The 27,664-nt window shown below is 36.2% G+C and overlaps 1 protein-coding gene across 1 annotated transcript in view; it reads left to right on the top strand.

The window, feature by feature from the left end:
• The window catches only part of Osbp (oxysterol binding protein), a 128,711-nt gene that overhangs the window by 96,584 nt on the left and 4,463 nt on the right, over positions 1-27,664 (top strand). Inside the window, exons 5-13 of the mRNA XM_085950220.1 lie at positions 13,213-13,331; positions 17,386-17,469; positions 18,547-18,723; positions 21,397-21,511; positions 22,023-22,209; positions 24,001-24,088; positions 24,190-24,363; positions 25,383-25,568; positions 26,362-26,504. Coding sequence (XP_085806346.1) covers positions 13,213-13,331; positions 17,386-17,469; positions 18,547-18,723; positions 21,397-21,511; positions 22,023-22,209; positions 24,001-24,088; positions 24,190-24,363; positions 25,383-25,568; positions 26,362-26,504 — 1,273 coding nt within the window. The remainder of the gene's footprint in view (positions 1-13,212; positions 13,332-17,385; positions 17,470-18,546; positions 18,724-21,396; positions 21,512-22,022; positions 22,210-24,000; positions 24,089-24,189; positions 24,364-25,382; positions 25,569-26,361; positions 26,505-27,664) is intronic.

Below are 27,664 nucleotides of genomic sequence, written 5' to 3'. Positions count from 1 at the left end.
GCTCACTTGCGTCTAATCTCCGAGAAGTCGTAAGTAACCGAGAATCTGTTTCTAACGCAATGAGTCATGACACTAATACGCCATTACAATAAAGGTTATATTACTATAAATTCTCGAAGCTTGTATCGCATAATGGAAACGGATACGTCAATGGTCACGTGACATCTACCTATTTAATATGTCATTGCACGCAATAATCACCAGATAATGTTTATTTTTAACAACCTAGCAATAGCGAAGGGTGAAGGTAGGCTGTTAATATCCGCAATAAATAGTGCATATTAAACTTGTTTAGTCATACGTATTTATTTTTATCAAAGTGAGACTAAAATTTACAGATGGTGTTGGTGCCTAAACCAAACCATTAGGCTTCGGCCACATAGGCAGGTGCCTTGCTTGGTGGCTACGTGGTAGGTGACATATCACAGTGAACGAACGCACACTATTCTATCGCAATGGCCACACTGCACGCTTCGTGCCTCGCTACGTGATTATGAGTCACCCAGTGAGTCTCCCGGCGAACAAACGCGTTGGTTATTTTTATTGTGTCACCTAGTGATTTTGCCATTGTCTATGGATTTTGCAAGATGGCGGATGTTTCTTCAGTATGACAAACATCAAACACCGTATATTTTGAGGTTATGAATAATGACGCATGGGATGAATGCATCCAACAAGTTCGAATTTGAGATTTTCGAAATTTTAAACTTAAATTCTCTGTGAGAAGTAGCTTTCTGGTTAGTTTTGAGAGTGACATATCGTTGTTGACTTGAGCGCTCCTAAATGTCAGATGAATTTGTACCTCAGCACGTAGCCTGCAATGTGGCAGTATTGTTTTTAATAGACAAGCATAGCATCTAGCTCAGGACTAGCGTTGCACCATTTTCTTTTCTGTGGTTGCACCTGCCTATGTGGCCGAAGCCTAATAGTTTTGGTATACTTGGGCGATACGACAAAGTTGTGCACACTTTTCCTTTATACTTATTTTTTCGTTGGATTAAGAATACATAGATAATATTACATAATATTATGTTGGTTAATTTTTCAAAATTCATTCATATCTACAAAATATCCAAAATTATGTATGGTTTAATGGCATAATTGTAGATATTTTATAGATAGACGATTATTTTTTTACCATCATCTATTATGGGTTGGTTTTCGCAGTGTTTAAGGCGATGTCTTTACCTACCAGAGGCACCTCGCGGAAAAATACGAAGCTTGCAATTTTAGACATTGTTTTGATAATTTACAATTTTTAATATATTATTTTATAAATATGTATCTGAAAACATCAAAAAGATAAATATTTTTCGTATTTCTTTTGACGCGTTTGTGAAAACAGATCAGAGTGTGTTTTTTGCGTGTGACGAAGTTGCGCGCGCCGATGCAACACATAATTTATTATTATGATTATATTCATTTCGGTCTCAAGGGTACATGCGCATGCGCATAGTTTCATTTGGTTAGTCGTTCAATACAACCAAGTAAACGGCACGTGTTATAAACATAACCAATATTGTGTCATAATAAATATATAATATGTTTATAAACAAATTTCTGGAGACACATTCTACACTGTTCATTTATATTCATAAAACTTTATTTATATTGGAGTGTATATTTATTTTTCATTGTAAAGATTGTGTATCAAGATTTGAGGCTATATTGTATGTAAGTATTATTTATGAGTACAATTATATATCAATAAATAAATAAATTTTGTGAATGTTCAAAAAATATATTAAAATTTGATTTTTTATTAATTCATCATGGGCACTTCTGAATCGATTATTACCGCTGAATGGCAAAGATGAGTTTTGGTCCAATACAATAATTAAATAACAATTATCATGTGCTATATGAGACACAGATGAATCGCGTACGTTTTTATTTTAAGTCAAAGATAAACTTGCAATTGTAAAAAAATGTTGTAAAATGTTAATTTGTCAAAGGACCCCATCTTATTATTAAGTACATATATTTTATGGTCATATTTATTATTAAAATTTGGTTTATTAAGTTTTCTATGTTGTGCATAAGAGATTTTTGACTTATTCATAGTTTTAATATTTTTTATATCTATTTTAAAAAACATCGATTTTTATAAAAATGTAAATGTGTATAACTTAAAATCCTTTTTATTTATACAACATGGTACAACATGGAAAACGCACGGAGACGACATAGAAGGTCAGATTGTTACCATCCTTGTAAAAACTAAGCCAATTTTGTACAATAATATTGTATTGAATTTGCCATAAATGCGGAATAAACTTGGAAAAAAATCAAATGTGACATTGAAAATAATACAATGCCGCTGTAAAATACAACTATTCCCATTCCGTTCGAATTTTTATACGAATAAAAAAGCAACAACAAAAAAATATGGAAATGACGTCTTAAGTTTTTCATAAAACGGCATTATTGAGCGTGACATTGAAAGACACTGATTACTTTTATCAGTGATTCCTAAACTGAGCGCTACCGTCTCTCCTGTAGGGCTATTCTTTGAGCGGAATGCAGAATCCAATATTTAGATCTTAAGGATAAGTTGCCGAAAAGGATGACTTAAATATGGACTATACTGACTATAGAGTTAAGGAATCCTTAGCCATGTACTACTTTTGTTATGAACACGCCCCCTTCTGTATTACCATTTACCACTGACAGCTGTTGTCAAAATAAATTCGCGTGTCTATAAAACAGTCCATACACTCAAATTCATTTAACAATTTTTCTCAATATGGATATTGATAGTGTTAATTCGTTCGGCATGTACTTGCAGAATATTATTTTACTTTTTATACGCCAGCCCGCCGAAATACAAGATGTCAGACAGAATGACACTTGAAGCTAGTGTTTCCATGTTAAAAAAATTATCTTGCCTTGCCTGTGGTAACTGGTGTACTGATAACGGAAACATATGAGTATTATAATTAAATATTAATATGTATTTATAGTTATTGCATTTATAAAGTGCAGTTGTCATATTTTTGTCATGTCTAACAATTATAAAATAATTTACTTAAACTATAGGAAAGAGAATTTTTAAATGTGGTATTATTTTCAGTAGAAAAAAACGAACGAGGTGAACCATAGACAACATGATCTTAACTAAGGACAATGTTTCTGCATAGTGTTTTCTGCAAAGGAAATTTTAGTTATGACAAATGTTTCTGCATTCCGCTCTGCTAACATTGTTATGTTTTCGGCAACGAAAATTCTTACCAACGGTCTCCGATTCTTCACATGGTCCAGTGGAAGGTGTATGTCGGTTCTAGAAATTTTTCTAGAAATAATGAGATTTTTTATGGAAAGCAAGGAAAATAATAAACCAATTTTGAATTCTAGAGAATCGGAAAAATTCGATAAATCACAAGCTCTAAGTAGGCAATTGTGACGTTTAAACACTTTTTAAATGGTCCAAATATGAACGCATTTAATTCGTCAGTAGGTATTTGTCATTTTACGTGTTTTTAATTGGTGATAAGGTCCTGTTTCTCAATAACAAACATAACATTTTAAATATGTACTTACTTTTTTTTTCATTATTTTCTAATGAGTTTTTGCTGTTGAAACATAATAATATTATGCTCTGGGAAGGCGCGTTAAGGTTCAAATAGACTATATGACGATCGGGCACATATATGCTAAGAGCGTTTTAGTGTCTATGATCAAATATATGCCATTCCGACATTTATACATACATATTGTATGACAGCTATGACATCGTATTTACACTCTGTGACACCCTGTGAGAAAAGGAACGGGTTTTTCGACATATATATGACCGATCGTCATATAGTCTATTTGAAGCATAAGTCCGAAAAAGTCCGGAAACGCTGACTTTTGCGATTAGCTGAAAAGATACTTCGACCCCTGATACTTATTATCGTGTCGTCTTACAGACAACTTTGTCTTCGACCCCTGACATTGCTGACGTCTAAAAACAACATTGTATTTCAAAATAATGATGATTCATAAATCAAAACTGATTATTAATCTATATTTAAGCAGTTGTCGCGTAATGTTACAATACTGTTTTGCAACTAATAATACCATACATTCATTGTTAGTTAACCTTCTTCGTTTTCGTGCCCATCACCGTAATGTTGATCTATATTATAAGCAATGATACTTAGTTCCATTGCACCCACAACGGGTGGGGGGGGGGGGTGACAGGACTCTATCCTGGGGGCCCGGGCTTAAGAGAGTAAGTCACTTAATTGAGATATACACACACCACAAATTCGCTCTAATAGTTAAAAAAAGTCGCCTGCGGCTCACCGGTAGAATTTTATTTTATAATTATTTTTAGTGTGACTATCCGATATGGCAAAGGGTCGCATGTTACTTAGCTATCACAAAAAGGGGTCGCGATCAGTGCTTCATTATATTATGATATCGGGTGCCGACAATTTAAGTGGATTTATTTAAAAAAAATACACGGAATACCTTTATGTTTAACGGAACCCGTTAATTCCTATTGTAGAATATTACACTGCCCTTAACCTTAGTGATAGGTAAGGGGGGGGGGGGCAAAGATCGTGGCTTGGGGGCCCGCTTCAGGATGTGGGGGACTGCTTAGTTCAATGCAATGCCGGCCGCTTCCACTATCTCATTTTTGCCCAGCAGGACTATTCTGGCACACATGGCACTGCGTCTTTCTCGATTCCAAATGCATCCGATTATAATCAAGTATGACGTGTTAACTGTGTTACTCAATGACATTAAATTTGACAGCTCGCTGTTACACGTGCGGTTGTGTTTAAAAAATATCCCGGGATAATTATTAACTGCCTGAATACGACGTAACATATTTATCACTTTTTTGACTTATTGATTTTTGAGTTAAGTTATTATGTTAGAATAACCCTCGCAAGTATTATTTTATGTTCGAATTCTTCAATTACATGAGCGACCGTGTTAAAAAATATCCCGGGATAATTAATAACTTTCTGCTTGAATACGACATAACACATTTATCACTTTTTTAAATTATTGATTTTTGAGTTAAGTTATTATAATAAATAACACATAATAATATGTTAGAATATCCCTCTCTGAAAGTGTTATCAATTATCATTAATTTTATGTTCGAATTCTTCAATAGCATTTTTTGTTTCTTGAAACATTTTATTCCCACTCGATAAAATAAACAAATGAAGGCGTGATTGATTACGGTTTAAAATAAAATGCCATGTCAACATAATAACAGCAGCTGTCAGATGATAACTTCAATATCACGCCGATATGGATAGTTTAGTGGTGTTAATATGGCAATCAGTGACTTGGCAGTTGCTATTAGCTGTCATTTTATTATCACTAGCGTATCAGCTGTTTGACAGTGGTGACGTCACCGATCGCATAATCCACACGTCGTGCCTATCAAGTAAACATTCATAAAATAATCAACATTACATTGTACCTATACAACATTCAACAATCTTGCTTACATTTTATTATCAGTACCTCACCTACATAGATATGAGACGATGTATTATTTTATAGTATTATGTCTTCATCACATTGTCGAAGGGTGCAGGTAGGCTGTTAAGATTGGTCATAAATAGTGCACACTAAACTTTGCAGTCGTACGTATTTGTTTTCATTGAAATAAGACTACAATTTACACATGGTGTTGATTAGTTTTTTAAATTCAATTAAACCCTGCTAAAACCAAGCGAAAATAGATAATAGTCAAAAATACTTATCTATTTATAAAATATCTAAAATTATGCAATTAAATCATACATAACTTTGAATATTTTATAGATAGAATAATATTTTTATCTATTGTAGTTTGTTTTAGGCAGGGCTTAATGGATATAAAAAAATAACCAACAATATGTGTAATAATAATTATGTAAGTATATTTAATCCAACGAAAACAAATAAGTATAAATGAAAAAGTGTGCACAATTTTGTCGTATCGCCCAAAGTATACCAAAACTATTATGGTTTGGTTTTGGCAGGGATTAATTATTATTATTATTAAACTGGCGCTAGGGGCCGTTCAGGTCCATGGCCGACTGCACAACGTTTCTCCAAGCATCTCTGTCCAGCGCTCTCTCTTCCCAGTTGACTATCCCCAGCCTTTCCGCATCCCTTTGAATGTTGTCCGCCCATCTCCGTCGAGGGCGGCCAAGAGGTCGAGTGCCAGCTGGTGTGCCTTTGTAAATCCTATAGAGAGTTCTAGATCTTTCAGATCGTACAACGTGGCCCGCCCATCTGAGCCTTCTTGACCTCAGAATATTAGTGATTCTAGGTTGGTATCGGTCGAAGAGCTCAGCGTTTGTGCGGATGCGCCACCGGTGGTTCTCATTGACGGGTCCAAGTATTCTCCGGAGGATTCTGTTTTCAAACACTTGGAGCGCCTTTTCTTGTTTTTCTGTTAAACCCCACGTTTCACATCCATACATGACGATTGGCTTGATGACCACGTTATACACCCGGAATTTCGTTTTGATGGACAGCATTTTGGACCTGAACAGACGACTCAGCGCGAAGTACGCTGCATTTCCACTTCTCAGTCGGTCAGAGAGCTCTAGGGACATTTCATTTTTAGAGGTAATGTTGGAGCCCAAGTACTTGAAGAGAGAGGTTCTCTCGAACGAGGAGTTTCTTATTCCAATGTTTCCAGAGGGTTCAATGCCTCTTGTCATTTTCAAATACTTGGTCTTTCCCACATTTACTCGTAGGTTCAACCTTTTCGCTGTGTCCTCCAGAGGAGTGAAAATATCTCTGACTTCTTCTTCAGATTCTCCGAGCACCACCAAATCATCTGCGTAGCCCAATATTTTATGGGACCCATTCAGGGTAACTCCACCTTCTGCTTTCAGAGCTTCTCTAACGGCTTTCTCTAAAGCTAAGTTGAACAGCATTGGTGATAAGGAGTCGCCTTGTTTTAGTCCTGCTGTCACCTTAAAAGATTCTGATATACTACCTTGCATATGACTTCTACTTCTGGATCCGTCCATGCATACTTTTATTATATTTATAAGTTTTGACGGTATTTCAAATTCTTTCAATATATTCCAGAGAGCTTCTCTATCAATAGAGTCATATGCGGTTTTAAAATCTACAAAGAGACAGTGTACATCTTGGGCGTATTCCCATTTCTTTTCAAAGATTTGGCGCAGTGTAAAGATTTGATCGGTAGTACTACGGTTTCGTCTAAAGCCGCATTGGTAGTCACCAAGAATGTTTTCGGCATATATGGTAGAATTCTTTCGAGAATAATGTTCGACAGATTAGTTGAGGGATTAATTGATGTTTAAAAACTAACCAACGACATCTGTAAATTGTAGCCAATTCAGTAAAAACGAATATGTATGACTAACACAGTTTAGTGTGTACTATTTATTTCGGATCTAATCAACCTACCTTCACCCTTCGCCACTGCAGAACATTATATTTATATCAGACGATATATTATTTTATATTGTGTCATCATCAGTCTGTTTTCATCCACTGCTGAATGAAGGCCTCCTCGACCTATAAACATTCATTGTAACGTACCTTTGGTCGTTTCATATATCTCGGTCATCATTCCTGTCTGCGAGCTGTGTCCGGCCCATCTCCAATTGGGGTAATAACGTCGGATACATACCTACTCTTGTTTGCTTCCATCCATTTAATCCGTTTTCTGATTTACACGGAATACTCAAAACACCTCGCGATAATCGTGGTTGAATGATTTATACATTGTGTTTGTCCCCTATCACTTTTGAGCGTATACCGTGGCGTTACGAATGAGAAGCATCCTTCAAAGTTGTTCTGGGAGTGTTTTTTTTTTTAATGGTGGTAACTGTCAATTCTTATTGGAAAAACATCGTATTATGTAATTAAAATAAAACACAATTATAAATGTAGTTGGTACTTATTCCACTTAGTTTAACTAATCTACGGGCGCCTTAGATAATTACGACGATTTTAACTTTCCACCTCTCGTCTCTCCGTATTCCGTGAGCTTTCTCACTTAAATGCAGATAAAGTGTAAACTTATTGTAAAACGTTACGTAACTCGATGCGCGAATAGAAAAAGGTTCGCCGTCCCTGATAAAGGTACCCTCTACGAAAGTCGATCGCAAAACTGCATGCTATTTTTCCTGTCAAAACTTACAAAGTTAAGGGCCCGCTGAAGAGCCCGCCGTTCAAATATAATTTAGTATAAAAAGGACCTCGGCGTCGTAACTACGTCAATTTAAATCGATCTTTTCGCAAAAATCACTAATCATCGGAGATTTTATTTCAAGAAATATTATTATTATTACTGATAATTTCTGCCGCGCGGAGAATTATTATTATTTTATGAACACCTGCGACATGAAGCCGATCAGAAAACAGGGCTGTCAAAATAATATTAAGCATTCATATTTTTTAAATGTTAATTTCATCATGGTTTTTAATCAAACCTGTGCAAGTACGTACTGATAACTTGGGTGGATTTTGTAGCAAACATACTATTGATATATATACGGGTATATTATTATTATAACCCAATTCAAATTGAACATAGGTTGATACTCAAATACTATTATAGTATGTTTATGATTTCGAGAAAATAATACGATGGTATAATTAATCCATATCAATTCTTTGAAAACATTACATTCGCACTTTGCACAAAATTACAAACACATTCGAAGTTTGCCGCACACGTACAGACCACGTGATATTTGTTTACGCAAAATCGTCGTTTTTCAAAATGGCGAATTTGATTACCAGATTTTACTGCGATGAATCAGTATGTTCCTTTTTGTCTTTTTTTATTCGTAGGTTTGTTTACTATGTACACCGAGAAATTTCCATTTATAAACTCGGAAACGATTTTTAAGCCCATATTCCATTGGCAGATTGCGTCTGGCCCGATCGTCTGCCACGACTGTCAAACTCTATTCTCTATGGTTTTCAAGGATCGTGAGCGATCGGGTCGAAAGTGGAAAATTTTCTATTATCCGTCGTGCGATCCTTTCATTATCAAGCGAAGATTGCCGAAAGCGTACGAAAATAGCCGAATATGCGCCTGAGTCATGCAAACGGTCGTTCATTTCATTCTACTGGTCGATTTCAACTGAACAACTACAAGATGGCGAAAACTTAAAAAATATATATGGAGTATCACCGAGGACACAGTCCTCGTCAAATAAATGCACGCCAAAGATATAGTGTGGAACGTAAAAAAAACCCGCCATATTCAATGGCGATCACGCTGTTCTTCAGTTAGCCAACTTTTGACCCAGTGTTTTCGTTTACGGCGAGTCCTGACCGCCTGAGCCAGTTGAAATATAGCCATACTCGCTACAATAAATTAGTCTTTGGATTATTCGATTTCGATATTCGAATTACTCAATTGGTTTGGAGATTCAAGCTCGCCCAGTTATTCATGATGTAAATTAACAATAAGTATACAAACTTTCTATAAATGTCAAACGGCCGCATAAATTTGAACAGATCTGATGCTCGCTAGGTTTGACAGCTGACAGCTCAGTTTTGTTGACATAAAATTGCGCGGGAATGCGTTCAGTGTAGCCACCAATCTAAGAAATATCTAGTTTTCACTCAACCTATATTTTTAATAATAGCAACACTAGTATTTTTTTAACCAATTAAATCAAGGACCAACGAGATTGAATCGTTGCGTGTAATTGCAAATAGCTAGCGACGACGGTTGACGTCGATCGTTGGATCGGGTTGGGTCTGTGCGTCTGCCAATGGAATATGGCCTTTACAGAAGAGTTTTGGAATATAATGCAACCAAAACTGGAAAAAATTCTATCATGGGTGTTGACTTCCTGAATTAGCTAACCCCAGGTCCATGCCACTACGTGAACCACAGTGGATATTAAGCCATTTCCACACTGGCAACAAGTTGCTGGCAACCTCATTAAATTTTACGATACTTACCATAATTGCTTAAGAAATTTTACAATAATTATCGTAAAATCTAACGAGGTTGCCAGCAAATTAACTTGTTGCCAGTGTGGACCCGGCATTAGATGCACAAAACTTAAATAATATATATTATAAATAAAAATTTAAAATTATAAATATATATTATGATTTATGTCTTCGACAGCCCTGATGAAATAAATGTGAAATATGAGTCGGATCAGTCACAGAGCAAATTTATTAACACAAACAACTTTGACACGACCTTTTTATATTAACTAGTAGACCAGATATTATGGACCACATGTTAAAAAATCATATTTTCAATTCTCAAGGCCATTTCTGTAGAACGTCCTCTTAAATGCGGTGGTCGGTCGCTATTTCCGGATAGGTTTTCGTTTCGATCAAACAAAAGCTATTTTCTCCTTGCATGTTCTGATATCAGGTGATTATCATCTGTTCCCCATGCCTTTGCGCCTCCTATAAATAGTAACTCGACCTACTATATTAATATCGAAAGACGTCATTCATAAGTTTTTTTTTATATAAAACAAATACGACCTAAGCCAAGCGATAGAATATTTATCTATATTTGGCCGCGAATTTTTTACGATTTATACGCGGTGAAAATGAGAACTACCATTCTGGCTTGTGCGTCCCTAATAATAACTATGTTATCAATCTATCGTGTCAATTATTATTATTGTTCTCCCAGGCTGCATAACTAACCTGCCAATTGGGAGGGCAGTAACTGTGTTCAACTAAATCTCTTCGGACATTCATATATTCCACTTGCGTGAGGAGAGTTAATGAGTACATAGCAGTGGCCAAGGGTGGAGGTAGGCTGTTGTGATCCGTCAGAAATAGAACACACTAAACTTTGTCAGTCAAACTTATTTGTTTTCATTGAACTAAGATTACAATGTGTAGATAGTTTTTAAAGTACAATTAAACCAAGCCATAGTAGATAATAGTCAAAAAAATATTTGCTTGTCTCTATAATATATCTAAAATTTTGCCATTAAATCATACATAATTTTAGATATTTTATAGATAGAAGAATATTTGTTATCTATTATGGTTTGGTTAGGCAGGGATTAATGAATTTTAAAAAACTAACCAACTTCATCTGTAATAATATGTACTTAATTCAACGAAAACAAATAAGTATGCCTGAAAAAGTGTGCACTATTTTTGTTGGATCGCCCATAGCATACCTAAACTATTATGGTTTGGTTTAGGCAGGGTTTAGTTCAATTTAAAAACTAACCAGCACCATCTAAAAATTGTATTCTTACGATAATACCTAGTCAAAAAAATATTCGTTTATCTTTATAATTCTATAATACCTATATCAAAAATTTTGCCATTAAATCATACATAATTTTAGATAGAAGAATATTTTTTATCGATTATGATTTGGTACAGGCAGGGATTAATGACTTTTAAAAAACTAACCAACAGTCTGCAATAGGTATGTATTTTTAATTCAACGAAAACAAATAAGTATGACTGAAAAAGTATGCACTATTTTTGTCGGATCGCCCATAGCATACCTAAACTTTAATGGTTTGGCTTAGGCAGGGTTTAATTCAAATTTAAAAACTAACCATCACCATCTGAAAATTGTATTCTTACCCTGTCACTGGGACATAGGTATCTAAATTATTATAATTCAGTCTATAGACCGACTTCTATATCAAGTCTTCTGTTATGTCACATGGTTTTTGCACGTTGAAACTATTACGTCACATGCTCTTTGCGTGGTAATTTGTCATAGCGGATACGCTATCTCTGGCACTATTCAGAGGAGTTAAAAGCTATTTTTTCCTGTTTGTCTTCCTCACAATACTTATACTCAGATGAAGGCTTCTTCTTGCTGTCTCCTTCTTAGTCTTTCGTTACCACATACTTTCGCTAAATTTCAATATCTCATCGATCCAGCCTCCATCGCAGGCTACTTTATATCTCTTGGGTATCACTGGATGATCTGTTCGTCGAGTGATATGTCTTGTCCATCTCCACTGAAGGTTTTAACACATACAATACTCGATTTTTTTTTTTTTTTTTGAATTACCTAATATTAAGTCCTTGCTTTGGAAGTAATTGGTTGTTAGTAATTTTGAACAATCACAAACACTCAGGTTAAGGCCACATAGGCAGGTGCCTTGCTTGGTGGCTACATGCTAGATGGTGACATATCCTACCGAACGGATGCACACAATACTATCGCAATAGCAATACTGCACGCTTCACGCCTTGCTACGTGATTATTAGTCAACTAGTGAGTCTCCTGCCGAACAAACGTGTTAGTTATTTTTATTGTGTCACCTAGTGATTTTGCAAGATGGCGGATGTTTCTTTAATATGACAAACGTCTATTTTGAACCGAACCTAAACCGTATATTTTGAGGTTATGAGTAATGACGCATGGGATGAATTGACATTATGCACCCAACAAGTTCGAATCTGAGACTTTCGAAATTTTAAACTTAAATTCTCTGTGAGAAGTAGTTTTCTGGTTAGTTTTGAGAGTGACATATCGTTGTTGACTTGAGCGCTCCCAAATGTCAAATGAATTTGTACCTAAGCACGTAACTTGCAATGTGGTAGTATTGTTTTTAGTAGACAAGCATAGCACCTAGCGAAGCACTAGCGAAGCACCTACCTATGTGGCCGAAGCCTCAGGCTTTGAGAAAATCACAAATATTGTGTCCTCACTGGGATCGAACCCGGAACTCTCGGTTGGAAGGCCAGCGCCTTACGCACTTTACTGTCTTTGAGTAGGTACTTGCTTGACTGTATTAACTTCACTTCGTCACTGTATTTCATATTTCCCCATTTAACAGCCAACTTCTTTTTAACGCACTTTCAGAATATCCAGATATTTGAAAAATTTAACCTTTTCTATGCCCCACGATATTACTATGGCAGTATCTGACAGGCTGCAGATTTTAACAACACACATCTTATGTAGAGAAAAGCTCTTACTACAAAGGCTGTAATACCGATAATATGTGGTTTAGTATTTCATAATAACAGATGTCACTGTGTGCTTAATTTTTTAGAACATGCAAGTCAATAGACAGTGGCTGGTAATTTGAGTTTAAAGTAGGTAATAAGAGATAACTCGCGAAATTTGTATGTGCAGCCTGTCGATCGCGGTCTCATAGAGTGAGATAACTCACTGATGGCATGGAACCGGTTAACGCAGGTTTCATGTAAGACAATGCATTGTATCAATGGTTTCGGTATTGAAACACGAAGTCCTCTATGAAACTCCTTCCTAATGTGATCTTTGTCTGTTTGTTGCAGGTGGAAGTTCTCGCGAAAGTGAGGACGAGGATGAGCACGAGTTCTACGATGCGCAGGACGGGGGCAGCGGCTCCGGAATCAACTCGGGAGACGAGAACTCTTTCATCATTAAGATACCGGTACGTACAGGGAACACAAAATTAATGGGAACTGGCTTATCCTACTGGGTGTGGTATAACCGGCAATGGATCTCGAGTGTGGAAAAATATGGAATTATCAAACACATGATAATATGCATTAAAGTTTGTTACATAAATATAATGTGCATCCAATATTGAGTGATGTCGGCATGTTTTTTTATATTTGGGTTTTATGGCTTGACTGCCATAACATTCCCTGCTTCAAAATATTGGTCAACATTTACATTTTATTTGGCTTACATTTATATTTATTATTCTGTGCTATGGGCTTCGAGAGGTTGCACGCGTCACCGTCACATAGATATGTGCGCAGGTGACAGTTGCAACATTCCTACGAGGTTTGATTTATGGCTTTGTCATATATGAGACGACTTTGTATGTGCGAATTACTATATTAACAAAACTTGACTGTATTCGTTGTCAGTGTGTACCTATTTGCCATTGGTAAGTGTGCATAGTGACCAAAGATGCTGAAAGGCAAAAAACCCGTATTGCAAAAATATTACTCAAATGGAATGGTACAAAACTTCAATCAATTTGAATTGAAATTCAAATTCCGTCAAGTACCCCTCGGTCAATAGTATTAATTTTCAAGTAAAGTATGTTGCTCCGGCCATTCCCATTTACATAGCGACCTCTCGTTGAAGTCTATTGGTTGAATTTAAACCAATATAAGATTAAATGAAAAGAAAGTTCGGCACGACAATAAATAGTATTATGTCACAGCGCCAAATAAAAGTATCGCTGCTGATATAGTCTTGTTGTGTTCCACTCCGGTGACTCTCTCACTTGTGCCGTACCGAGTGAACTTATGAGCGGTGGATGCGGCAAATAGTTTGGCTTGTTGCCAACAGGTGGGTTTCACTCGGTGTGATTATTGTTTCCGTACTGATGGTCATAACATCAACACCGACTTCAATCTAGTTAGTGTTGTCAACCGTAACGCAATTAATATTTTTTATATGTAGCTTTACCCAGGCTTTGACTGCGACCCGACACATTTTCTCGTCGGACTGGGGATCCGTTTATCAGTATTTCTCCAATTCTTTTAAATAACTTATGATTCTGCTGCGCTTTCTCGTTTTTCCTAATGCCATTTACGAATCTCTTCCCGTTGGGCAGGGCTTTATCGAACATTAAATAATAACCAATCTGCAATTTGTATTTTCAGTTCAATAAAACAAATAAGTATGACTGACAAAGTTTGGTGTGCATTATTTATGTCGGATCTCCACAGCCTACCTACACCATTCGCCACTGTCATGAGGACAATAAATTTTTTCATTGTGAAACTTGATCATAGCCACACGGTGACAGCTGTTAAAGTATTCAACTATGATATCCGTTTATGGTATGAATATGTTGATAAGGCCATCCTCTCACGCAGAAACTAAAATCCGACAAACTGGTTGCTGATGGAACTCATAAACTGGCCAGTTACTGATGCTTCGCACACGGGGCTACTGAAACCTAATAATCTTATAACCTCAAACTGTCAAACTCATTGTCTTTCCTACTTCATTCTAAGCCTTTTCCGTATTATCTTTACGGGAATATTCTGGCAGCCTGTAATTATACAGGCAGGAGTATTTCTCAACATCTGCCACATATTTTAAATTAAAAATCGGTTCTTCCATCTTTGACTTTTCACATCTTGGCTTGTTATTTCTTGTTCAGTGCTACCAATTTTGGTAAGAAAATATGATTTTATTACATCGTTTTTCTTAGGTCGTATTCTTATTTGTCCGGTACAAATCTTGCAATCGATTTTTAACAAACTTCCCGACTAGCTAGACATTTGAAACTTTTAGAATATATCAGAATACGATGCCAATGCATTTTTTTAATACTTAGCCATCTTTAAGTAGAATTGAATTCATTTTTATTAATTCTGTTTTGTATGAAAAGTTATTTCGATACCATTATTGGTTGCTAGGGGGTCCTAGCAACCAAATTATTAAATAATATATACGTGTTACTATGGAAATCAATATGAAATGACATTTCATTATTCAGTATTTCTATCAAGTACAAATTTTTTTAATCGTTTAAGCTAGTCAAGTCAAGTTTATATGATTCAACAGAAAATTTAAAAACGTTGTATATAAAAAGTTCTTTTTATCTTGTAATTTTTTCATTGAATCTACTGATATTGATACCACTGTTTAATAGGTGATTGGCAACTGAGAGACTGGGAGACTAGCATGTCGTGTCTCCACGGTTTCAGTTGCAGAGATTTAGAAACTGAGAGATTCCAGTCTTGCCGTCAGCGAGCCGCCATTGAAATACATTACCTAGATACTGGAGTTTCAGTCTCGTCTTTTTGAGTATTCACGTGAGAGGATGGCCTAAGTCTAAAAACATTAATACTTGGGGCGGTAATTTGTACGTTTGGCTTTCTGTGGTAAATCAGATTATATGTTTTTGGATGATTTTAAATATTAGTAGAATGTTTGTAAATTCTCAACAAACTAATGTTTAAAAACATTCCTGATTTACCACAGAATACCAACCTTACAAATAACTGCCCTGAGAATTGATGTTTTTAGACTTATCAACATATTCAACAGCACAGGAAAATTTATAGTTTGAGACAACTCTGAAATGTACATCTTATCATTTATCGTCATATCATTTTAAATCAATGAATAATACACTAGATTTATGAATGTATCATTCTTAATTGAATATTAATCCTTGGCATGTCATTTGTGACATGTGGCAGATATGCATTATTTACATTTTGGATTCTAAACAAATTTAATAACATTTATGTAGAAATATCTATTATTATCATATGTTTATTTTTCTCTTGAATCTGTAGTCTAGTGGCAACAATTTTATTTGACTTTCGTTATCAACGACAGATAATACTATCTCCATATTAAATATTGTTTTGTTCCCTTCAAGTGTATGAATTGAATATTATAATATATAAGCAATTATATTAGGTTTTATCTACTATATTGCATATTAGGCATCCTGCACGCCATCAAAGTTGCATTAACTCCTGCGTGCGCGCACCGATGTGAAATATTCTCATAATATAATTAAAATATTCAAACCGGATAAATGTCACATGTATACCAGACGAAAGCCACTACGTAGGTTTGAAGATAAATGTTTCGGGGGACAAAAGTCATGATAAACCACTTGGTTGATTCAAAGTCAATTGAGGCTGTTGGTTTCAAAGTCGATGGTTGTGCTTTTCATAGTGGACTGTAATTGATTGGTGGATGTGGATGCTGGGGGGGGGCTTACACGTAGGATGCCAGGCACTGACATTTTATGATGTTCAGCGGTCTGGCTGAAGCTAGTCCCTGGTGCATGCTCTCACATCCTATTAGGCACTCGCACGGTACACTTTTAATGAATGATATGATAAATAAGGAAACACACTGCCGGTCAAACGAAGTTGGCTTGAAGTGCATTCATAAGTATGCAAAAAATTCTTAAATGGAGAGGGGATGAATGAATACATAGCTCGTAAACCACTGGATGAACATGATAATCCAGTGATACCCGAGGAATATAAGACCGTTCCAATGTATGCTGGATTGATAAAATAGTATAGTTAAGGTGTGGCAGTTAAGAATAAGGAACCGAGGTATAGTGAAGAGAGCTTGAGGAGAGTTTCATCCAGCAGTGGATTGATACAGTGTTTCTGTATTAGTTAAAGAAAATTGTCATAAATGTTGGGTACACTTATCAATTAGCAATATACCAATCTAGTGTTTCAATAATATTGTTGGAAGGATATAAATCCTAACCGTGTTGATTCATCACGATCGCCGTCCATTGTCATTTTATCGCGCTGTGCAAGCTGATAGGTCTAAACTTAAAGCGACTCGCGCGCTATGAACAGTATGTACCTCTGCGTGGTGTTGATGACTTTTTAAACCACATACTTCAAAGACATACATGCTGAACGTCTTCCAACTTTGTTGCACGTGCCAACAGCTGTTTTCCTCAATGACAATAACTTACAAAGGTTTTACTCCAATAATGAAATTGTTATTTTATTCTGTTTCAGATAAAGGGTAACCGCAGAAATTCGGCCACATACAACGAAAGCTCGGAGGATTCTGAAACAGATACTGTCACAGAAACACAACAGGTACGTGCTGTCATGCAATACCTAATTATAAATCACGTGTTTCCCTAAAAAAATATTTTATTAAGCTAGGGTTTCCTAAGAAAGTGATGCCGTTATGTAGCGGCACGATAACCAGAGATGTAACCTTAAAAAAAGATGGACAATCGAACGTACTGCGGTGGAGAATGGACGCCTTAGACATATCATTATTACTGTATTTGGAAGATGAAAACTATTGTTTGCAGGAGAGCGAGATATTTAGAAATTGTGCTACAGAGGGTGGATTTCAAATTTTAGTGCGTCGCCGTCAGCACTGCAATGAGGAAAAATTCAGGCAATGCTTTCACTCAACACCAGTATTGTTTGATTATGTACAGAATCACATAAGAGATGGCTCTTCTATAGCTTTGCTGTTCAAATTATATAAAGCTTCATTATTTCTTACAAAATCAATCAATAATTATTCGTCATTTTTGCTGGTCTAAATGACGTTTGCAGTGTTTACACTCATTTTTTATTTTAAAATGGTCACCGCTACACGGGAAAAAACGTTCCATGACTGTTTATTCCGCTATGACGGTCGTCATGTAAATGGCGGCACCGTTATTTGACGTTACGCTCGCAACCAACGCTCACTAGGAAACTGCCACTACATTTCGGCCGCTACATAAACGGCGCCGCTTTCTTAGGAAACCCTAACTTTAGACCAGTGACGAAGGTTATTATAAGCCTACTTTCTTAATAAAATAATTTAACATATTTAAAAAATATGTTCATTATATTATATTCTACAAAAATGTTATAATTTACGACATCTGTCATAGGTACATAATATCTTCTCCGTTCAGGCAAAGGTCACCAACCCAAAAAACATCATTTCGAGATATCGCAATTTGAAAGTTTGGAGATGAAGGAAAAATCAGATTATAATGTTTTTAAGGTTTTATCTACATTACATAACTTTCTCATGTCTTCTTAACCGGTTCTATACCTTCAGTGAGTTATCTCGCTCTATGAGGCCGTAATCGACAGGCCGCACTTACAAATTTCACGAGTTATCAACACTGATTTGACAATGTAAATGTAATTGATTTGCAGGTTCTGTTTGTGTCGGACCAGGAGGGTGGGCCTGGTGGAAGTGGGAGAGGTGGTGAGCTGACAGGGTCAGGGTCCACCTCAGGAGAGGGAGAGGACGGAAGCGAGAGGGAACGGGACAACTCGTTCCGCTCGCACAAGGGCAGATCCTCAAGACATCCCAACGGACAAACTTACAAGGTAATATTTACGTCAAAAAACCAGTATTTAATATGGATAGTTTTTTTCCCCTGATTACTGCAGACTGTTTTAACAAGTTGTGAAGTGATCCATGATCCCCCAACGACGTAAATGTACAGCTGTAAGCATATCAGGTATGTCCAAGGTGTTGATCGATTGCGGGATGGAATTTGGTCGATGGCACCATAGGAATTAAGACGTGAAAATGTAAAAAGCGTGTGTTGTGTTGTAATAACAAATGAATATAAAACAAGATAACAGTTGTATGAGAAAAATTGTATTCATTCTCGATATAGCCTCGTTTTTACAACGTTTTTATTAGGTCATATTCTTATTTGTCCGCTGGTTGTTTGTCCGGTACAATTCTTGCAATCGATTTTTAATTAACTTTCCGACTAGCTGGACATTTGAAACTTTTAGAATATATCAGAACACGATGCCGATGCATTTTTTTAATACTTTTAGCCATCTTTAAGTAGAATTAAATTCATTTTCAGTTAATTCTGTTTTGTATGAAAGGTTATTTCGGAAGAAATCCGTAATCCAATCCACTATTATTGGTTGCTAGGAAATTATTAATATATACGTGCGTTACTATGGAAATCAATATGAGTGTCAAAATGACATTTCAGTATTATTTCTATCAAATACAATTTTTTTTGATTGTTTAAGCTAGTCAAGTCAAATTTATATGATTCAACAGAAAATTTAAAAAGGTTGTAAATAAAAAGTTCTTTTTATCTTGTAATTATTATGATTATACCCTGTTTACACTTGCATGACTGCTGACAGCGTATATTATCGAAGCCATAACAAGAAATTGTATGTGTAAACATGACAATTGTATTATCCTGCAGTTGCAAGATTGCATGCATGAATCAAAAAAGTTCGGAAGATTCTGAATTTTCATGCGACAGTTGAGAATTTTTCGATTTGCGCCTGCGCAGTAGAACAATGGTGATGAATTATAAACGAATTTTGAGGTTAACCGATTTTCACTACCTGTCAAATAGTACCATAAAATGACAACATCACATCTCGCTCACTTTGGAAGAATGAGATTGGAGAGACAGTCAGGACTTTTACGTGTAGACAGTTATTGTCACGATAGTTTAAAATACACACTATTTCTGCCGGTAAATCCATGCACGTGTACAGACGTTATTACTGATTTTGGCAAGAAAAGCTACCAAACTCAGATTCTCAAGAAGAAATTAATATTAGAAAAGTTAGTTTCTTTTCTCTCTCTTATTTTATTTTCAAATTTGAACAATCTGCCCATTTACATTAGTTTATATTAGCTGATGTATCTCTTTTAAAAAATTAATTTGGACATTTCAAATTCATATCGGTTTAAATAATCGGTCTCTGTAAATCATTGGATTTTTAAACATCTTTTTTTGTATGATTTTGGCATATTTTAGAAGTTATTGCCTACTTTTAGATTTCGACCGTATGTGTTGCTTATTGGTTTTTGTTATTAGGCGCCTCTACATCATTATGTAAATAAAGTATTTCTCTCAAATGGATTCATCGTTAGATACTAGTTTTATAGAAAAGAAAATATATTGCTGTATTTTTATTATGTTTTTAGTGTTGGAAAGAAATAGGATTCACGTACAGTTTGGTGCATGCCAATCAAGGTCTTAGGAAGTTGCTCCTCTCTCTCTCACTCTTAGCACAACATAGAAGGGCGCCTAACATTTGTTATGCTGCGGTATATGTCTGCATAACAGGTCTGGAGACGTGGCGGATGGTGGAGGGAAAAGCGAGTGTTATAAAGAGTCCGAGTCAGGAGAAAACATTCAAATTTTATTTATTTTTACTTATAGTGAACATTACAAATTATTAATTTAAGACGTTCACGACATTAGAAAGAAATATTATTAAAACAGTATTATATAATAAAAAAAAAAATAGATCAGTATTAAGTTGTTAACTCATTTAGTGCGGCTGGCACGTTTGTAGTCGTTGGCCATTAGATATAATTAACGTGTTATTTAAATGTGGTAATTAAAAGGTTAGCAGTGATTGTGTCGGTAGAAAAATGTAAATCCAAAAAAAATTATATATAAATTAGATGGGTACAAGAAAGTACACCAACTAAGCTAAGCAGACCCTATTTTAAAAATATATAAAACAACGTCCATCCTCACGTAGGTGGAATATGTCAATATCCCAAGCGATTAGGTTGAACAGAGTTATTGCCCTCCCAATTGGCAACACCAAGTGCAGGTTAGTTCTGCTCCTTGGGAGAACAAATAACTGATGCTCCCGATTTCTAAGATAGTTATCAGGGACACGCAAGTCAATACTACCAAGAATGGCAGAGCTCTCATTTACACCACGTATAAGTCGAAAAAAATACATTTTACGTTCTATGGCACCATGTCCATGGTATATAATCCAATCTTAGGAATAAAATACTTATAACATGTTCATTCATAACTTGAGGGCTTTACTAAAGTATGCGGTGTAATATTATAAATTTTGACAAAATTATTATATCCTAGTTGATATTCATTTCTCACAAGAGCTGTTTTGTTTTATTCGTGAGATGTTTATTATGAACCATAAGATAGTGTCTCGAAATCCTGTGATTTTTCTGTGGTTCATCAGTTTCTTATAAAAAAATATGATAGTGATTATTAATGACGTATGCTTTTGTTTCAGTCCCACGTGACGTGCTTGATGCCGTCGGGCAACGCGGGCAGGGTGCGGCGGACGCGCATCCCTGACAAACCCAACTACCCCCTTAATCTATGGTCCATCATGAAGAACTGCATCGGTCAGTGCCGCATTACTAATCTGTATTATTTTACAATGCATTCTTACTTCAGCGGTGAAATCTGTGTTGCTTTTGTCAAATAACAACTACTATACAGAGAGCACTTCTCCTCTAAATTTTACCTTATTTTAATTAAATATAACCATAGCTAACCGAGGCTGTAAGAGTAATATTGCTCGTGGTCTTGAAAATTCGGTGGGGATAGTTTGATCTTAATTGTTAAAATCTTTGATTGGCTGGTTTAAAATGCTATCAGACTGATGCTCCCATCCCATAGCACATTTTGAACCTTTAAAAATATTCTGTAAAATGACGAAACCATAGAATAAATTTGTCGCCGTGTCAGTACACAACTTGCATCTCAATATAATCACAAATTTAATGTAAAGTTAACATTGACTTTTATACACTTATCTCAAGTGTTCATTAAGTTATTATTTTATATACGGCTGGGTGAGGAAGGTAGATCGGATATAATTGGCTTAGACAATAAGAATGTTTGTTGTTGCAGGCAAGGAGCTGTCGAAGATCCCCATCCCGGTGAACTTCAGCGAACCGCTCTCGATGCTGCAGCGGTTGACAGAGGAGTTTGAGTACTCGGGGGTGCTGGACACGGCCGCTAGGTGCTCTGACCCCTGCGAGCAACTCGCTCACGTCGCCGCTTTCACTGTCTCTTCTTACGCCACAACCACTAATAGGTATCTTATATTGCTTCACTCCTTGCTTTACCCGTTATGATCACCGTGAAAAATATTAGCCGTTTTTTTTTTTTTTTTTGCTGTCAATACTTACAAACATGGATTACTGACTGGGTTGACAATGACTAAATAGTGGCGGCTCTCGTGGTGCAGTGCTTAAGGCGTTTGCCTTCCACCCGTGAGTTCTGGGTTCGATTCCCGGTTAGGACACAATATTTATGTGTTTTTCTCAAAGCCTGGGTGTTACGAAAAAGCAAGGAAATGGTTATTAATACAGTAAAACCTCGTTAATACGAATTCCATAGGACTGATAATCGAAAAAAAATTCGAATTATGTATGGGGGAAAAATATTAAAATTTAAAAAAAAAATTTTTTGATTTTCATTAATTTTGTTTACGATCATAGATGTGCCTATGAAATTTCCGATTCTGTGTGTGTTAATCGGTCATAAAATGTCAGGATTATATATATTACCTTCTTAAAATAAGTAATTTATGATGTTTTAAGAAAAATCTGTCATAATTTTCATAACTGGCTCATGAAATAGTGTACTTTATTACGATTTATTGAATATTTAATTTACGGCGAATTTCGAATTATCCGTGTTCTTATTAAGGAGGTTTTACTGTAATTCTAAAAAAAAAAAAATGCCTAAATAGTATAGTTAAAAAAGTATTCCCCGTGATATAAATTAAAAGAAAAGCGTGTACATGTGAAATTTCAAGTATGTTTTTTGTTATTTTCATATTATATACCAGGTGCATCTATTCTATACACAAGGCTACTTTTGGCGGCTATCGAGGGTAGTTCATCATATTTATGTATTGAGGTAATATCCAATAATTGTTACGATAAGCTAGCCGTCTAAACGTCAGAACTGTCTATTTCGCTCTAAAAGTTAATACAGCCAAGATAGGTGCTGTTAAAACATAGCACTTATTGTAACAATTACAACTAACTTATTGTAATAATTATAATACCTACGTGTATAGAATAGATGCACTGATACAAAAAACATCAGGGTTCAAGGTACGACTGAACCGCACATTTTACATGGAATGTCACGCAAAAGAAATAAAAAAGATGTTGATTTTGACATCACCGTTATTTTGGCAGTATTCAAGATGTTTGGATGATTCTTTTTTTAAGGTGTAGAAATATTCTTTAGCTTTTAAATAATTTATCGTTCACTGCTCTAGTTGAAATATCCGCAGACGTCTGACACTGCGAGCGCTGAGCTAATCCCTATATCTAAGACGTTTTGCGTAATAAATTATCATTGGGTAAAATCTGTTTTGTTTTTGGCTATACACCATGAACAAATACTAGTTATCATCATCATCAGCCGGGGTCAATCCACTGCTGGATTAAGGCCTCCCCAAGCTTCTTCCAACTCTCTCGGTCCTGTATCGTTCGCTGCCACGTATTTCCGCCGAACTTTACCAGTTCGTCAATCCAGTGGCTTTTAGGGTGACCCTGTGGCCGTTTCGTGCACCTTGGGTACCACTGGTTGACGGCATTTGTCCAGCGGCCGTCCTTTCGGCGAGCAATGTGCCCCGACCCGCCCATCTCCATTTCAGCTGTTTGGCAACGTTTATTACATCGCATACTCTTGTCTGCTTCCTAACCTATTCGTTTCTCTTACGGTCCTTTCGCGTCATGCCCAACATACACCTCTCCATGCCTCAGTTATATAACCCCATAATCTCGGGCTTAAAAAAATTGTTCAAGATTGCATTTTCTAATTGATATGTAGCGTATTTAATTGGTTTATCATTCTATTTGTACAGGACTGGAAAACCTTTCAACCCACTGCTGGGAGAGACCTTCGAATGCGACAGAATGGAAGACCTCGGCTGGAGAGCCATCTCAGAACAGGTCTGGCTTTGACTCCTCATATATTAATCAACATAAATCCTCAACAGAGGCTAAGTTGTAAGTCAATTGACAATTAATGTAATTTACTGTTGCTTTGTCAGGTATCTCACCACCCCCCGATGGTGGCGCAGTACTGCGAGGGCGCTGCGGGCTGGCGGTGCTGGCAAGAGTTCACCATGACGTCCAAGTTCCGCGGAAAGTATCTGCAGATCATCCCACTAGGCAGCGCTTATGTCGAGTTCACCAATACCGGACACCGATACAAATGGAGGAAGGTATGTTGTTCGCTTTATTTCTACCACTGTGTCTCCTTTATATGACAAATCACGTTTCAAATCTTGAATCAACTAAACTGGACACCTTTAACACTCGACAGAAGTGAAACTTTTTGTTTTGCATTCTATTTTCCGCTCGATGTCATCCACTACCTTTAGCGCGAAATACTCTTTCGATCGTTGTTATGTTGATTTCGGCGATTTTTTTATATGACAAAATGTGTCAATTGGCGATTTTTGTTTTGTTATTATTGAAATTTCCATAGCCGAGTGAGCATGAAGCGATTTTTGCATGGTTGGCCGCCCGATTTGTAGTCAAAGCAATCCGCTTTATCTACCTTGACATCAAAAAATGTGTACAGTCCTACAAACTTATCTAAAGAACGGTCAAAAATGGAACTACGAACTTCCATATGGATGTCATTTTGAAAACGTCATTCGAATGTTGGATTCTGTCCAGTTGCGAGTCTTGATTGGGTAGTTTTTGACTGTGGCTCCCCCATCCATTCTTCAGATAAGTTTGTAGGTCTGTAGCAACTTTACTGTTTTCAAAACAAATTGTCATATTCGCCACGGCTTCAACAATTCAATTGGTAGCGCGCTCGCCTGTCAACCGATAAGTTAACAGTTCAATTTTTTGTTTTTCGAGTTGGCTGTGATGGTTGAATGAATGAATGCTCTGAGTTTTTGCGTTTAGCTATTCTTCTTCATCAAATTTTAGACATCTAATGCTGGACGATTCTTTCGATGCTTTCCTCATCCAATTTAGTCTAGCGGTTCTTCTGATTTTATCATCTATCTAGTAGGGGGTTTTCCGATACTACGATGTCCCTCTCAAGGCCCCCCCATCCTAGAACCATATTTCCCCACCGGCCATCCTTTCTATTAACAAGGGTCGCCCAAAGCCACTCAAGTCTTGAAAACGCGATTGAAAAGTATCAATACTCTTTATGACGGTGGATTGTCTGTAAGTTTTTTTCTCTGGTGCTTTGTTTTAATGCGATGTTAATTTTTATCAGGTAACAACGACAGTGCACAATATAATCGTGGGCAAACTGTGGGTGGACGAACACGGGGACATGGAAATAGTGGGAGAGGGGTCGGCAATTGGCATGAAGTGCCACCTCAAGTACCTGCCCTACTCCTACTTCTCCAAGGAGTCACAGAGAAAAGTCACAGGCCTCGTCAAGAATGCCAACGGAAAGGTAATTAACAGAACCAAATTGTTTTGAGAGATCCAGCGTTTATAATATATTAGTTATTATTCATGGTAATTTATAATTGTGCGCCTTTAATTGGTAACTCCATTTAGCCAGTGAATTTATCAGTTCATACAATATACATAACCTAGTCAATGCAGTCTCATCCTACTTGATTTGTCTTAAAGTTATTACGATCACGGACATAGCGAGATCTCAGATGTAATGAGGAAGCATTTGTTGACATTTTAGATTATGATTTTCTCCATACATTTATTCACTTTTATAACGAGCTACTTATCGGATATACCGAACAAAAATATCGTGAAATATTTTCTTAAAAATGGTGATGTGTCGATCGTTTAAAAACATTTTCGACCCTAAGCAATAAAATCCGACCGTAGACCGATGCCGCCGGTATCGGATTACGTTTATGACACTAGTTAAGTGTCTAAGTACCTAATTGGTGTTTTCGCCGACAACATTGAGAAAGTAGTCATGCATATGGTTGAAATTTAATGTAAAAAATCCAAACTGAAGTCAGTAGGTACCTACCAGCGTCATTACAATAAACAACTTCTTTTGTAGTTTATGAATGCCATGCTTGTTTCGGGGAAAAATTCTAATTGTATATTTTTGTTTGAATTGCGACTTTTTGTAATATGTGACCGCTCATTAGAAATACCTATTCTCTGATTTAACGAGTAATGCTTATAACGAGCCAATTCAGTCGGTCCCATCTTCCTCGTAATAACCAAGTTCGACTGTATTACCATTAATTATTTTGTGTTTTTTGCAGCCAAAGTGGGTGATCCAGGGCCACTGGGACAGCAGGATCGAGATTGCACCCGTCACCAGTTCCAACTCCGACAGCACCGTCTGCAAGACTTCCAAATTCCACACCGCCTGGCAGAGGGTCATGCCGCCAGAGGACAGTGACAGGTCAGTCTACTTGCTCCTTTTTTCACACAGGTACTTCATACCGACGGCAGAGACTACTCGATTATTTAGCATTTAACTTAATAAATACCAAAGGCTAATTATAGTCAGGCTGCAGCACTGAATTGCTAGTAGTGTTAGTTATTGATTATCTTTGAATGCAGTGCGGTAACCTGTTCGCAGTAAATGAACATTTTTGATTGCATATTTCATTCAAATTAATTAACATACTAATGTCCGCAAACAAGAAATCGGCGATAACAGTAAGTCGCTATAGTCACATATAGAAGTCTACTCAGTGATGTACCTGTCATGGCGGCAACGCGTACCAGAGGCGTGTTTAAATAATGTAACGGCTCTCCTTTTAGATGCGACACTTTTTCTTCTTTGTAATAAACCAAAAGTTTACTAATAATAATTTTAATATCACTCCTGATCGTTTTAGACATATTTTTATTATAAAAAGCTTTTAATTACGTAAATTGATAGATCCGTACACTACGGGAGAGTAAAATGTAATGATAAATTTGGGGGCGTTCCTCATTTGAAAACGGAAGCTGCACTGGAGGGGAATATTAGTTCACAGTTTTAACACGTGGACAAGTAGTTCTTATTCGACAATACTATTTAGTTCAAATCGAAATAATCTACAAACGGTTGCATACAAAGTATGAGTGATAATTAGCACTATGGTCGATATTCACAGTTTTGTGTCGCGGCCTTGACAAATCGTCGTTATAGGATTGGTTTCTCGAATATCCGTTTTTGTCAAAATCGACCTTTTAATGCAGAATATTTTTTTGTATCTAAATAGACTAGAACCATCCTTTTCTTTAAATCACTTTGTAATGGTAATGAATACATCATTCATATACTGTAAAAATAACTATTTAAATATCTCCATGTATTTGAATATAGGATTATGAAATTTGTTTTTCGTCTCCTGAACATTATTGGTCTATTCGGGAAACCAATCCTACAGCGACGAAATACCAGTGCCGATGACTTATTTAACGTTTACAACGTCTTTTTCTAAATAAATACTGATATATTACAATTTAATATTTGCAGACTATTTTGTGTCTCAAGCATAAATGGTTGTGTTAATAATGTTGGTTTCTTTTTTTACATCATATTGTGTTTTTAAATTAGAACAATAAGCT

Source organism: Rhyacophila brunnea, unplaced genomic scaffold (assembly GCF_057557595.1).
Source record: "Rhyacophila brunnea isolate RB1 unplaced genomic scaffold, BYU_Rbru_1.0 scaffold_23, whole genome shotgun sequence".
Lineage (NCBI taxonomy): Eukaryota > Metazoa > Arthropoda > Insecta > Trichoptera > Rhyacophilidae > Rhyacophila > Rhyacophila brunnea.
Note: the sequence above shows the minus strand (reverse complement) of the source record. Positions and strands in the feature narration are given on the sequence as shown.